This window comes from Panthera onca, chromosome D1, assembly GCF_046562875.1.
Source record: "Panthera onca isolate mPanOnc1 chromosome D1, mPanOnc1 haplotype 2, whole genome shotgun sequence".
In the NCBI taxonomy this organism is placed as follows: Eukaryota; Metazoa; Chordata; class Mammalia; order Carnivora; family Felidae; genus Panthera; species Panthera onca.
Window position 1 is genome coordinate 60,703,698 of NC_138348.1, and position 14,962 is coordinate 60,718,659.

The 14,962-nt window shown below is 38.7% G+C and overlaps 1 protein-coding gene across 1 annotated transcript; it reads left to right on the forward strand.

Annotated features, from left to right (window-relative positions):
- The first annotated feature begins 53 nt into the window (after nt 1-53).
- Nucleotides 54-14,580, forward strand: AQP11 (aquaporin 11). Its single transcript, XM_060605532.3, has 3 exons — nt 54-980; nt 8,128-8,244; nt 14,240-14,580. Exons 1-3 carry the CDS (start codon nt 359-361, stop codon nt 14,317-14,319), a joined length of 819 nt encoding a protein of 272 aa, XP_060461515.1. The 5' UTR covers nt 54-358; the 3' UTR covers nt 14,320-14,580.
- The last annotated feature ends 382 nt before the right edge of the window (nt 14,581-14,962 follow it).

Genomic DNA, 14,962 nt, shown 5'->3' on the forward strand with positions numbered 1-14,962 from the left:
CTTCGCACCCTGCCGGACTCGCGCCCGCTTCCAGTCCCTAAAGGAGGCCGAGGGGGCGTGGGCGCTTCCGACCCCCGCAGACCGTTGGCCCTTCAGCTAGTGCCCTAGCAGAGCTTCCCTTGCCGCCCCTCCTCTCCCCTCCTCCCCGGCTCTGGTCCCAACACCCTAGCTCCGAGTCGGGGAGGGGGGGAGGACTCCTCCAGCGCGACGCCCGGGGGCCTCCTTCTGGCCTAGAAGTCGGCCCGCCCCAGGGGCGTGAGGAGGGGGCGGGGCTGAGGACTTGGGGACTTCGGACTCCCGCCCCTAAACTGCCTTTGCCAGAGCCAAGCGGGCAGCCTAGTCTGGCCGGGAGCGAGCCATGACCGCGCTGCGGGGCCTCTGGCCCGAGGTGCAGGACAACTGCACCTCGCTGGGGCTTATGCTGTTGCTGGTATTGTTCATGGGGCTGGCCCGCGTGGTCACCCGGCAGCAGCTGCACAGGTTCACGATGATCCACACCTTCGTCTTGGAGTTTCTGGCCACCTTCCAGCTCTGCTGCTGCACCCATGAGCTGCAACTGCTGAGCGAGCAGGAACCCGCGCACCCCACCTGGCCGCTGACGCTAGTGTACTTCTTCTCGTTGGTGCATGGCCTGACCCTGGTGGGCACCTCTAGCAACCCGTGTGGCGTGATGATGCAGATGTTGCTGGGGGGAATGTCCTCCGAGACGGGTGCCATTAGGCTGTCGGCTCAGCTGATTGGTGCCCTGTGCAGCAGGTACTGCGTAAGCGTCCTGTGGAGCCTGGGGCTGAGCAAGTATCACCTCGACGAGAGGAGCTTCGCTTGCAGGAATCCCATTCAAGTGGACTTGCCCAAAGCGATCATCACGGAGGCCATCTGCTCCTTTATTTTCCACAGCGCTTTGCTGCACTTCCAGGAGGTCCGAACCAAGCTTCGTATCCACCTGCTGGCAGCAATCATCACCTTTTTGGTCTACACAGGTTTGTTATTCCCACAAAACACATGGCATGTCCGGAGCCTCTATGACCTGAGGCTCTAAGTTCATTACCAAGGTACATTTGAAAGCCCTACACATTTGCGATGTCAATATTGGTATCTCCATTATTCTGACCATTTTGCAGCGTGTTCTTTACCAGTAGTGCAGACATCTAGATCCTCCATTCAGGAGCCATTACTGTGCTGAAACTGAGATCTTGTGAGATATTGCCAAGGGTTCAAATATCCTACAAAGGGATTGTTTTAATGGTAGAGAAGAAAGATAACTTATCAGCTACCTCTTCCCTCATGCCAACCTGACACTCTGACTGAAAAATGATCGTGAGTTTAAAAAGCTCCTTCCAATTTAAAGCACAGGCTACATGACTGGTTAGTAGTCAGAGGGAGGAGTAGAAGTTCTGTAGTTTTTAGTTCTTTTTATTTTTTTTAATTTTAATTTAATTTATTTAGTTCTTTTTCTACAGAATTAAAGTCATTTCTTATTTCCTTAACAAATCATCTTGAGTTATAGAAGAACTTTTAAGTGGCCTATAAAGATGTGTTTTGAAATTAAAACTTGCTTGAAATTAAAGATGCTTTTTAAAAACAAATAACTTGAGAAATCTGTTGATTTCTTGCAACCGATTTGTCTACTTTGACAGATGTCAGATGCAGTGGGTAACCTGGATATCCTATATGGGACAATAAAATCCAAAAAACAAAATTTTAATGATGAAATGTGTCATTTTAAATGATTACAACAAAGTAGCTTCATTGAGACTATATAAAATGTTTTGGAGACAGGACTCTGATAAAAGGAAATTAGTGGTAAGAGTCTATCTTCTACCCATTGGAACTATGAATAGAAGCAAACCTAAGGATAAGGTCTCCTAAACATTTGCTTGGCTTCCCAGGATAAAAATGAAAGACTTTTCAATCCAGCTTCCCTCCTTTAGATCTAGTACTATACTTTGTGTAGACACAGATGGAAATAAAAGGTATAGAAGAGAGGGAAGCATATATGTATATTTGAGGGGTTGGTGAATAGCTGCTTATTAAAGTTTTAGGTTTTGGCTAAAGAACAAGCATGCCACATGGAGGAAGAGAATCATCTCTTGCAAAAAGTTATGTCACTGTTTAGCTCTGTACTTATATAATTAATGGTGTATCCTGAAGTTTTCCAGATAATCCCAACATAAAACTAGAGTTGAGAACCACTGCTCTCATCCAGACTTGTGCTGGCCAATTTGGAAGCCACTAACCACGTGTTTATTTAGATTTAAATTAACTAAAATTAAATATTCAGTTCCTCAACTACAGTAACCACATTTCAAGTGGTCAGTGGCTAGTGGGTTAAGTATTGAGAGCACAGGAGACTGTTTGCAGGGGTAGAACCTAATAGACAACTATGAATTACTACTGTTACAGAAATTGATCTATTGTTATCTTTCTTTTCTGCCAATATAAGGGAGATAAGAATATTCATCAGGCAATATACCAAGAATACAGGAAATATATATGAGTTATCTTAGTTAATCCTTAGAAAAACTCACTGATGGATATATTATTCCCATTTTAAGTAAAGTGAGGCTCACAAAAGTGAAATGTCTTATCCAAGGTCACACAGCTAGAATGTGCTGGAATCATGGTACTGACATTAAAGGTTATACTCATTTCATTATCAGCATTCCTACACTGCATTCCTCAAAAGTAACAAAAACATGTACATACAATTGAACATTCTTCAGCCATAAAAAGGTATTAAGTTCTGATAAATACTGTGACATGAATCAACCCTGAAAACATTATGCTAAGTTGAATAAGCCAGACACAAAAGGACAAATGTTGCAGGACTGCACTTATAAAGAAATCCAGAATAGGCAAATTCTGGATAGCCAGAGAGTATAGCCAGAAAGTATAATAGAGGTCACTAGGGACTAGGGGACAGAGAGGAATAGGGACTTTCTTTAATGGGTACCGATTTCCTATTTGGGGTGATGGAAACGTTGTGGAAATAGTGGTGATTGTTGAACATTGTGAATGTAATTATTGCCACTGGATATACACTTAAAATGGTTAAAATGGTATGTTTTATGCCATACATATTTCACCATAATTAAAACAATTTAAGTTACAAAAAGATTCTGTTGGCAAATAAGTTTGGCAAACACTGGATTAAACAGATTTTCTAATATTAAGACTTTAAAGAGCCTTTACTGCTCTGTATACACTGCTGTATATTGTGGAACTACAAAAGGAGAATATGGAAGTTTTTCAAACTTATGGAATCATTTTGTCTAGGAGTATGTAGCAGAAGAGAATACACTTTGGGTGTTGCTATACTAAGCCATTTCACTCTCCATTATTTTCTATGTATATGACATAACTTTAGACCAAAGTTGTTCCAGATGGAATGAACTGTCTTGGGACTGGTTGAGTTTCTGTTTTATCAGGCAGAAGTGAGGCTTTTGTAAGAAGGATTTAAGAAAGGATAGGGAAGGAAAGCCAGGGGAAGGGTCAGCTAAGTCAGGTCTCATTACAAGCTTGATATGTCTTTTAACTTCTAAGATACTATTGGTACTGATTTGACATAGTTGCATGCTGGGATGTTTCTTTAATCACTTGTACTTTGAGAGCACTGAGAAGTCACCAGTACAGGTCGCATCAAGGTAACTGGTTTTGTATTTTAAGATTACAGAACATAACAGTCCAGCAACATGGCCCAGGCTCCTCCAACAGCCAGTGACCATGTGTCTGGTTCTCTGTTTATTGATTTAGCACCCTCGACTTTTGATGTGCACATGGAGGCCATTGATGTTATTACCACTTAACATGTATTCATTGTCTTCCCAAATAAAGTAAAACAAAAATGCTATGTGATTTATTAACATATTAGAGCTATAAAACTATTAATGTAAATTTCAAGTAAATCTTCCTTAATTTAGATTTTGGGAGAATTTAGTTCAATGAACAGGATAAGACAGAGGTGCATTCACTGTGTAATTACAGTTGACCCTTAAGCAATGCAGGGGTGAGGGGCACTGACCCCCTACACAGTAAAAAATCCATGTATGACTTTGATTCTCCCCAAAATTAATAGCCTACTGTTGACTGGAAGCCTTAACCATTAACAGTTGATTAACATGTATTTTGTATGTTATATGTACTATATACTATACTGTTATAATAAAGTAAGCTAGAGAAAAACATTAAGAATATCATGAGGAAAATATGTTTACATTACTGTACTGTATTTGTCAAAAAAATCTGCATATTAGTGGACCCATGCATTTCAAACCCATATTGTCCCAGGGTCAACTGTAATTAGACATTGAAAAAAAATCTGGTATTTTACATGTCTAAGTTGTCTTTATTACTGCACCTTTTCATTTCCTTTGTAGAATTTTTAATTATATACTTGTTTCCAGAGCTCTTCCCCCACCAGACAGAAAGCTTTATGAATACAGAAACTAAAATTGTTTTATTCATTACAACATATAACCAGGTCTTAACATTGTGTCACCTGTTACAAATATATAGCATTTTTGGAATGAGTGAATGAATGAATTAGCAAATACTCTATTCACATTAAAAAATAATGCTTAAGAAATAATATATATCTGGTATTTTATATTTTACACCTAAGGGCTTTAAAATTGGCCTAATACATTGTTTGAATAATTTGTAGTATTTTTAATTCATCTCATTACTACATTCAGGAGTTTTTGGTATCCTTCTAAATGATGAAGAATATAGGTAAGGTTATTTGTCAAAGGAGAAGGGAACTAAGTCCTTTACATGTGTTTGCTTTCAATACAATAACCATATGAAATAAGTGCTAAATTACAAATGAAAAACTGCTTCAAACAAAGGTCCAAAACATTTATTAATATAGTGGCTAAGGGCACAGGTTTGGAGTTGTACTATGCCCTTAGAAGAGATGCTTAATTTAGGCCTGCTTCCTCATCTTTTAAATGGAGAATAATAGCATCTATCTCTTGGGACCATTATGAGGAATATAAATAATGTGTTTTAAGTTCTTAGCATAGTACCTGGCACAAATATTCTGGTCACTGGAAAGGGCTAGCCTCCACTGTAAATTAGTTCATTGACATTCTGGCTTATACATGAGTCTTGTGATTGTAATTAGTGTCATCCTGTCATAGAGAATTTGATTCCCTTTAGGAGTATTGAGAAACATTAGTATCTAGAATTGCCAGATTTGTAACTTGGACTTTGACACAGTCTTTAACTGTGGTAATTTCACCAAGTTCGTGCTGTCCTGTAAGACTCTGGGCAATCAGCCAGCTCTATCTTCCCACTGATACCTCTTCTTCAATATATATTTATTATGACTTCTCCCCTTCAGATGTCAATAAATAGTAACATTTTTCAAAGCCATTTTGTTAGTCCTGTGCCTGATGAATTCACATTTAATTATACAATGCATGAATGTGTTTGTTCTTTTTGTAAAACATTGAAACACTACCGATGAGACTAAAAGTGCCTTTTGACTGCCACCATCCATGCCTGTCCCCTCTCCCTCCTTGCTTGCTCTTCCCACAAGGATAGTCCTCTGCACATGCATGTGTGTATGTCTTTCCAAACTCTTTATGTGATTTATTATACATACAGTTAAGACCCTATATAAACTATTGTTTTATGTATGTTCATGTTAATGTAAAAGGTATGATGCCTTTTTGCAGTTTACTTTTTTTGGTGGTGGTCGTTTAGTGATATCTTGGAGATCTACCAGTGTTAAGTAGTAAAGAGATTTCTCTCATTATTTCAAAATACTGAATTCCAAAGTATGAAGCTTGCTTATTTAGCTACCTTCTTATGAATGGACACTCAGGTTTCCCCCAGTTCTTTGCTACTATAAACAACGTTGTGTATGTCTACTTGTAAACAAGTATCAGTAGTTCTCTACAACAGCAGTTTTCAGCAGGAAAACTCCCCAGGCAACACTCAGCAATGTCTGGACACATTTTTAAATGTTACAATGGTGGGGGAGATGGATGTGCTGGCATCTAGTGGGTAAAGACCAAGGATGCTGCTGAACATCCCACAATGCATACGACAGCCCCATGCAAAAAGAGGTATATAGTCTAAAATGTCAAAGCCAAAGCCACATGTTTTGGGCTTTTGTTGACACAGAACCTACTCCTGATAAAGAATTTCTGTATCAGTTAACTATTGCTTAAAATCATAATTTATTGTTTTTCATGATTCTGTGGATGAGATGGAAATTCCTCTGAGATCTTATAGCTGGGCAGCTGGCAGTGCTAGAAGAGCCCAGGTAGCCTCACTCGTGTCCAGCAGTCGGTGGCAACTGTCAGCTAAGGTGCCTCAGTTATACTCCATGTGGATTCTTATCCTCCAGCCGCCTAGACCAGCTTACTTACATGGTCAGGGCACTGTTCCAAGAGAGCAAAAAGTGGAAGCTGATGGATTTACTGAGACCTGTAATTCACTCAGCATCACTCGTCATGTTCAGAATTAGCACAGCATCACTTCTGCTGCATTCTGTTTGTCAATGAAAGTTGAAAGCCAGTCCATATTCAAGAGAGGGGAATAGACTTTACCTCTTGGTAGGAGGAGCAGCTTCACCACGTCACATTCAATAGAATTAGACATGTGAGGATTAGAAGATAAGGAGAGTGAAGTAGTTTGAATTTTAGGATGGCAGAAGACTGATAGATCGTGTTCTTGGACTTAATGGAAATAACAAAGACCTAATGGGAACACCAAAGTGAGCTAATTATGAGGGTGGTGGTTTTCTATTTTACTGATCCATGTCTTAAAAAAAAAAACCACAGGTCACTAATATTATAATAGCTTATATTACATGGTATTGTAAAGACCTGTGTAAGTCAGTATCTTTTTACCCATAATGTCTAGTATATAGGAACTCAATTTTTTTATTGAACTGAATTGACAATCCTGTTGGTGCTTGGCAGTTGCAGGTCTAACATTCCAGGATTGACTATTCAAGAATGATTCTGAAGGTCCATGACATGGTATCATTTAGAATTGCTGAGACGTGAATATGAGTCATGCTGTGAGGCTGGTGTGCTAGGAAAAACTCTTAGCCACGGAGTGAACTTAGTTCACTGGTCAATGTGTTCATCTTGACATGGCTTGTTTTCAGCCTTATCAAGTATGAAATCTCATTAGTGAAATCTTATGAAAGGGTCACTTAGTTTCTAATTTTACTGCATTTTATAAAGGCAACATACTCTAGTGGCACATGGCAGGGTAAAATTTGTGAAGATCTTGGGATCTGTCTCTGTGGCTGAGTCAGAGGCAGATGTGTGTGCCCAAGCTTCCACACGGAAGAAGCAACAGAAATGTCATTGTCTCAGGAATATTCTTAGAGTGTGTTCTGAAAAGCTGAGCCACACGTCTGGTACCACCAGACAGGAAGTCCAGCCTCCTCTGCTTTTTCTCACTTGCTTGTGAGGCCAGCCAGAAGTACAAACTCCTAGGCCCCATGTCAGAGAACCTGGGTGTAGAGCTGTACCATGAATCCTGAAAAGCAATCAACAGTTAGAATTTGTGCTTATCTTTCCCAGCTGTACACGACCACTCTTTTTATTTAAAAAAATTTAGTAACCACTTTATTCACATGCCATTCACAGTCCCTTCTTCAGGGTTCTCTCTGTTGACAAGTAAAAACAGAGTCAGTGATAACGCTTTGGTCCATTTTACTTTTGTTTTAAACACAAAGATATACTTAAGTCCAAGAGGATTCTGGGGCATTGTATCCATTTTAAATGTATTTTCATTTTATTTTCATTATTATTCATTCATTTAAATTGGTGAATGTTAAGATGGGCAGCCAAGTCTCCCATTTCATAAACTTGTAGGAACAATAATAGAGTAGATTAACTTTCAATGTGCATTCTGTAATACATAGGAAAAGCACTGGATTAAAACTCTTATGTCCTTTTTTAATACCTGGCATATTATCATCTATAATCTATTTTTATACTCTATAATATGCACGGTGGTTCTGCAAAGGAAGATTATAGCATAAGAATACTTAAACACCTAAAACAAAGTAGTTGTATCTAGTAACCCCTTTATTTCTAGTTACATGAAAATGTAAAATATATGGTTTGGTATCATTCTGCTTAAAATGTATTACAGGAGGAAGTCTAACAGGAGCTGTATTTAATCCAGCTTTGGCACTTTCACTACATTTGAAGTGTTTTGATGAAGCATTCCTTCGATTTTTTATAGTATATTGGCTCGCTCCTTCTTTAGGTAAGCATATTTTTATTAATATGATTAAAAGATTAGGGTATCTTAAAATACGATAGGAAGTATCACTGTAACATGTCAATTACCAAAGCCAGAGTATGTACAAAAAGAAAATGAAAAAGGTAGTTAACATACCTGAAATAACGCTTTATGTGTACAGTATCCTTTAGAACTTTTTATCTTCAAAGAAACAAAATTACGTAGTTAAGGGTAGTCCGTTCCATGCATGATACCACCTTAAGAAACCCTCAGATATATGGGCCAAAAAGTGAGGAGTCATTCCTTCCATTAAGAAAATAATTTTTCTGAGGCGCCTGGGTGGCTCCGTCGGTTGGGCATCCGACTTCAGCTCAGGTCATGATCTCGCCATTCGTGAGTTCCAGCCCCACATTGGACTCTGTGCTGACAGCTCAGACCCTGGAGCCTGCTTCAGATTCTGTGTCTCCCTCTCTCTCTGCCCCTCCCCCGCTCACACTCTGTCTCTGTCTCTCTCAAAAATAAATAAAACGTTAAAAAAAATTTTTTTTTTTTTTTTAAATAATTTTTCAAGAGTGCCTGGCTGGTTCAGTCTGTAAAGCATGCGAGTCTTGATCTTGGGATTGTGAGTTCGAGCCCCACACTGGATATAGAGATTACTTAAAAAAAAAAAAAAAAAAAAAAAAAAAAAATGCCTTTCTTTCGTGCTAAAGGAATTTTTTTTTTCCAAATTTGACTCATTTTGCAGAAGAGCATCTCATGAAACAATGGATACCTGTAATAAATATAGTTTTAAAATTATCCACAAATTGTATTCCTGTTATTACTCTCTGGATCAGTTATATAAAACAGATATATAAAAACAGATATGTAAGATATATAAAAAACAGATATATAAAACAGGTGTATAAGTTATCAGCATTTCTTGATTTTGTTTCATCATCTCTCTTACGCCTGATTATAAATTGTAACTATAAATGAATGTGAGGATGCCTGGTCTTTATTATTTCATCCTTCTTTTTGTCCACAGCAGTTTTTGTTTCTTACTGCTCATTTCTGTCAAAAAAAAAAAAAAAAAAAAAAGAAAGAAAGAAAGAAAGAAAGAAAGAAAGAAAGAAAGAAAGTTGGGTACATCTAGATGGGAACATTGGCATAATAGGTTTGACTAGCCATCACACCTGACTCCTCCTGTTCACCTTCCATGCTTTTATTTCACAGTTAGTACCTGTTATGCTCAGTCATGATATTTGTGGACCTAAACAACCTAAACATGAAAAATGCCAGAGAAAATCTGTATTTTAAAGTGCTAACAATGGCAGCTGTTGTTCAGTTCTGCAGATTGCTCGTGTTTTCCAGTAACTTCTTTAAAATTTTCTCTACTCTTGATTTCAAAAAATTAAAAAGGTCATTGATGTTCATGAAGCTATAAAGGTCACTAATTGGATAAGTCTACTAATAGTTTTTGTTTGGAAATATTCTCTTAAAATGTCATATTTACAATCCACATGTATTATTAATGTTATATATTTGTTATTGTGCTCTAACTCTATGTTAACAGTAGGCCTATGACTAAAGAATTATTTCATCCATTACTTGAAAGAATACTAAAAAGTAGTGCTTTCCAAAAAATTTTTAAAAGGAACAAAAATAAAAATAAATAAAAGGAAAAAAAAAATCAGAAGTAATGACATTTTCTGTAAAATGGCCGTGACTTTGTTCCCTCCCTCCTTCCTTCCCTCCTTCCCTTCCTTTCTCCCTCTCTCCCTCTCTCTCTCTTTCTTTTTTTAAGCAATCTCTATGCCCAACATGGGGCTTGAACTCACAACCTCAAGATTGAGAGTCACACCCCACTAAGTCAGCCAGGCACCCAATGTTTTTTTCTTTAATCAATGTTTTCCAGCCTAAATCACTTAATAACTTCTTCCTGGAAGAATATACTAGAAAAAAATCTCATGATAGACAAAAAGGAACAGTCACTTTGGACGCTTTAGAAAGTGTACAGACCAGAGAGTAATAGAGTGGGGAAAGACTACATTCTGTTCATGTTAGCATAGTCCAAACAGCAAGGTAACATTACTTATAGCCATTACCAAAACATTTCATGGAACCACTTATCCCTCCAAATATCCAAACGCCCAAAGAAAAAACACTTTTATTCATTTCTTTCTTCCTATTCAAGGAATCTTTCAAAAATGGCATTGGGGGGCACCTGGGTGACTCAGTCATTTAAGCTTCTGACTCTTGATTTCGGCTCACGTCATGATCTTAGTTCATGGATTCAAGCCCCACATGGGGCTCTGCACTGACAGCGCGGAGCCTGCTTGGGATTTTCGCTCCCTCTCCCTCTGCCTCTCCCTGGCTCTCTCTCTCTCTCTCTCAAAATAAATAAATAAACTTAAAAAAGATCTTATAGGGGCGCCTGGGTGGCTCAGTCGGTTAAATGTCCGACTTCGGCTCAGGTCACGATCTCGCGGTCCGTGAGTTCGAGCCCCGCGTCAGGCTCTGGGCTGATGGCTCGGAGCCTGGAGCCTGTTTCCGATTCTGTGTCTCCCTCTCTCTCTGCCCCTCCCCCGTTCATGCTCTGTCTCTCTCTGTCTCAAAAATAAAAAAAAAACGTTGAAAAAAAAAAACGTTAAAAAAATTAAAAAAGATCTTATAAAAAGAAATTGGGATTAAACTTTTTAGCAATTCTCTCTAGCTAGCCCTAATTGGCTTGTTGAAAATATTCAAAGATTCTTTGTTGGCCTATGGATCTCCTAGCTTTTTTCTAAATAGACTTAACTGAAATTTGTTACAGCTTTTTGTTTGAAGAGGTATGTTCCTATGCTTCTTTAAGAAGTTTAGGAATGAAGAGCAATACAAGAATCCTTCAATAGATGTGGATAAGAGATATATGTGAATAAATTTCAGTTTTTAGAATATTGAATTCCAGCTCGCTGTTAAATTCTGTCATTCATTGGGGCGCCTGGGTGGCTCAGTCGGTTAAGCAGCTGACTTCGGCTCAGGTCATGATCTCACGGTCAGTGAGTTCAAGCCCCGCATTGGGCTCTGTGCTGACAGCTCAGAGCCTGGAGCCTGTTTCAGATTCTGTGTCTCCCTCTCTCTGACCCTCCCCCGTTCATGCTCTGTCTCTCTCTGTCTCAAAAATAAATAAATGTTAAAAAAAAATTTTTTTTTAAATAAATAAATTCTGTCATTCATTGAAGTTACATTCCGTTGCAAACAATGGCACCAAATAAAATAAGGTCACAAACTATAAGAAGGATGGGAAAAATAAGAAATTGTCATTTTATGAGAGGCCTTCAAACAGCTAAGAGATGAGGCATCAAGACAAACAAAACTCTGTTAAAGCCACATTAGGCAATGCCATTGAGTGAGACGGAAGAGAGTCATCCCAAGATAGCTTTCCATTCTTGACCAAGCAGGGAGCAAACTATTCTTGGAAGCCATACTCTTTGTTTTTCTTCACAGCAGAGGTACTTATAATTCCTCTAATGGCTCCTGCCATCTTCCCAAAATTAATTTAAAATATTAGAAATGTTTGGGGTGCCTGGGTGGCTTAGTTGGTTAAGCATCCAACTTTGGCTCAGGTCATGATCTCGTGGTTCATGGGTTCAAGCCCTGCATCAAGCCCTGCATGGGGCTCCCTGCTGTCAGCATGGAACCTGCTTCCATCCTCGGTCTCCCTCTCTTTCTGCCCCTCCCCTGCTTGCTTGCATGTTCTCTTTCTCAAAATAAATATTAAAAAAAAAAAAAAAAAAAAAATATATATATATATATATATATTATAAATGTGACAATAATAATGCATATAGAATTCTCTAGTTTACACATTCCATAAAATGAAAATTAGCAAATTCTATTTGCTATGAAAATGAAATTACATTTTGGAAAAAGGTTTAAATATAACAATCTAGCTTTGATTTCATAAAGAAAATGTCAAATTTTGTGGGTCAATTAACATATGGATTGTTTTTTTTTTTTTCCATTTAAAGCCTTTGGTCGCAAAACAGACTCATTTTTCAACAGCATATTAAGCTTATCCATATGCTAGTTAAACCTAAGGTTTCCTGTTTTGATCAAACAGGACTAAAATAATATCAATGTGCATGTGACAGAACTCATTCTTAATCTGAGTTTAAGCTAATTCAGAGCTTTAAGCCTAAATGTGTTAAGATAAAAACATTAATTATTGCAGACTTCCCTTTCAAGACAGTGATGTGAGCCCTGTGACTATCTCCTCCAGCCCTATTCCCTATGGAAAATCAACCAATAGCCACCTGCTAGATTTGCCTGGTGTGACCTCAAAAATAAAGATTTACTAATGCATGACTTTTTAAAACATATTTTAAATTGTAAATTTTTTTTTAACGTTTATTTATTTTTGAGACAGAGACAGAGCATGAATGGGGGAGGGGCAGAGAGAGAGGGAGACACAGAATGGGAAGCAGGCTCCAGGCTCTGAGCCATCAGCCCAGAGCCCAACATGGGGCTCGAACTCACGGGCCATGAGACCGTGACCTGAGCTGAAGTCGGACGCTTAACCGACTGAGCCACCCAGGCGCCCCTTAAAACATATTTTATTTTTAAGGTGTAAAATTTCAGCACTTAAATTTTCTGTTTTGTGCTTGTTAGAGCTCTACTAGCTATTAATGTTGTGACTGATGAAAAAAGAAGGAGAAAGTCATGTTTGAGCATTCTAAATGAAAACTGAGCACTGTCAGTTGCTCTGTTCTCCCAGTACATGTCTGGGGCATGGAGGGGACACAGTGTTGCCATTTTATTTTTATTTTTTATTTATTTATTTATTTATTTATTTTTAATTTTTTTAATGTTTATTTTTGAGACAGAGAGAGACAGAACATGAATGGGAGAGGGTCAGAGAGAGAGGGAGACACAGAATCTGAAGCAGGCTCCAGGCTCTGAGCTGTCAGCACAGAGCCCGACGCGGGGCTCGAACTCACGGACTGTGAGATCATGACCTGAGCCGAAGTCAGACGCCCAACCGACTGAGCCACCCAGGCGCCCCTATTTATTTATTTTTTAATGTTTATTTATTTTTGAGACAGAGAGAGACAGAGCATGAATGGGGGAGGGGCAGAGAGAGAGGGAGACACAGAATCGGAAGCAGGCTCCAGGCTCTGAGCCATCAGCCCAGAGCCTGATGTGGGGCTCAAACTCACGAACCGTGAGATCATGACCTGAGCTGAAGTCGGACGCTCAACCGACTGAGCCACCCAGGCGCCCCCAGTGTTGCCATTTTAGAGAAGAGCAAATGGAGACTCAAGTCCAGAGTTTCTAACTCAGGAGGTCAGTAATAGAGCGAGAACTAGAACTCCAGATCTTTCTATTTATCCTTTTATTCTCCCTACCCCACCATCCCCCCCCCCCCCCCCGCAAAAGAGAGAGAAAGCAGGGGAGGGGCAGAGGGAGAGAGAGAATCTTGAGCAGGCTCCACGCTGAGCCTGACACAGGGCTCGATCCCACGATCCTGGGATCATGGCCTGAGCCAAAATGAAGAGTTGGATGCTCAATGGACTGTGCCACCCAGGCACTCCTATTTACCCTTTCAATTCATTGTTAAGATCCTTCTAGTTTTACCGAGTACACACTGTTTTTAAGGATTCATGGTTGAAGAAAATAATGTGAGAATGTTAGATTAAAAAATATCTACTGGTTTTGGGTGATGGGGATTAAGGAGGGTACTTGTTCAGATGAGTACTGGGTGTTATATGTAAGTAATAAATCACTAAATTCTGTTCCTGAAAAACATTATTACACTATATGTTAACTAACTTGGGTTTAAATAAAATTTTTTTAACAAGTATTCTTGAACACACACACACACACACAAATAAAAAAATAAAAAAAAATATCTAAATGTTTCATGTCGAATTGATGCAGCTAACTCTTTTAAACATAGTTTTCCAAATCTCTATGTATATAATCTTAAATTATAGCCACTGAGTGATTATGAACTTCCTTATAGATTGTTTTTATTTTACTCTATTTTGTCTTTCAGGTATATTGTTGATGATTTTGATGTTCAACTTTTTCCTTCCATGGCTGTATAACAACCATACAGTTAATAAAAACGAATAACTATTCCAAAAGACTCAGACTAAGTTACAGGACAGTCAAGCTGGAGGTGATAAAGATTTTATCACCTCATATTCAACATCCTGGCTGCACTGGACTCATCAATGTTTAGCTTCCTCTGAGGAAGCTGCCTTGTAGTTTTCATCACTGGAACTGAAAGAAAAAATTACTGTGAAAAGGAGATATCCTGTGTTTCTCAGTTAAGACTTGTTCTTTTGAGTGTGTATTAAATGCTGCTAGAAAAGGCATTACATGAAATATAAATCTCAAGTGATAATTATTAATTTTGATGGGAAAAAAAAAGCAGAGGGGGAGAAGGGAAGGGAAGTGATGGTAGGACCACAGAAAGAGTGTGTACCAAGTATCATCTGAATGAACAGGATTTTTAACCAATGTATGACCAGTCATGCTTACAGACCCGGAAAGGGTACTTTTCAGCCACTACCTCACACAGTGATACTATCAGCAGTGTCACCTATCAACAGGAAAGTTGCTTGGGGAAGTAGATTATATATCCACTCACACTCAAGGGGTTTCCTAAATTTTAAATATATTCTAATCTAAAATATTTTCTCTAAACAGACAATCTCACTAGCTTTAGGCAGGTTGTTATTCTTGAAGAGAATAAACAAAGCACTCACAAAAG

Coding starts and splice junctions, on each gene's coding strand:
- AQP11 (XM_060605532.3), top strand. CDS start 359: ATGACCGCGCTGCGGGGCCTCTGGCCCGAGGTGCAGGACAACTGCACC. Junction 981..8,127: donor CACCTTTTTGGTCTACACAG/GTTTGTTATTCC, acceptor AATGTATTACAG/GAGGAAGTCTAACAGGAGCT. Junction 8,245..14,239: donor TTGGCTCGCTCCTTCTTTAG/GTAAGCATATTT, acceptor TTTGTCTTTCAG/GTATATTGTTGATGATTTTG.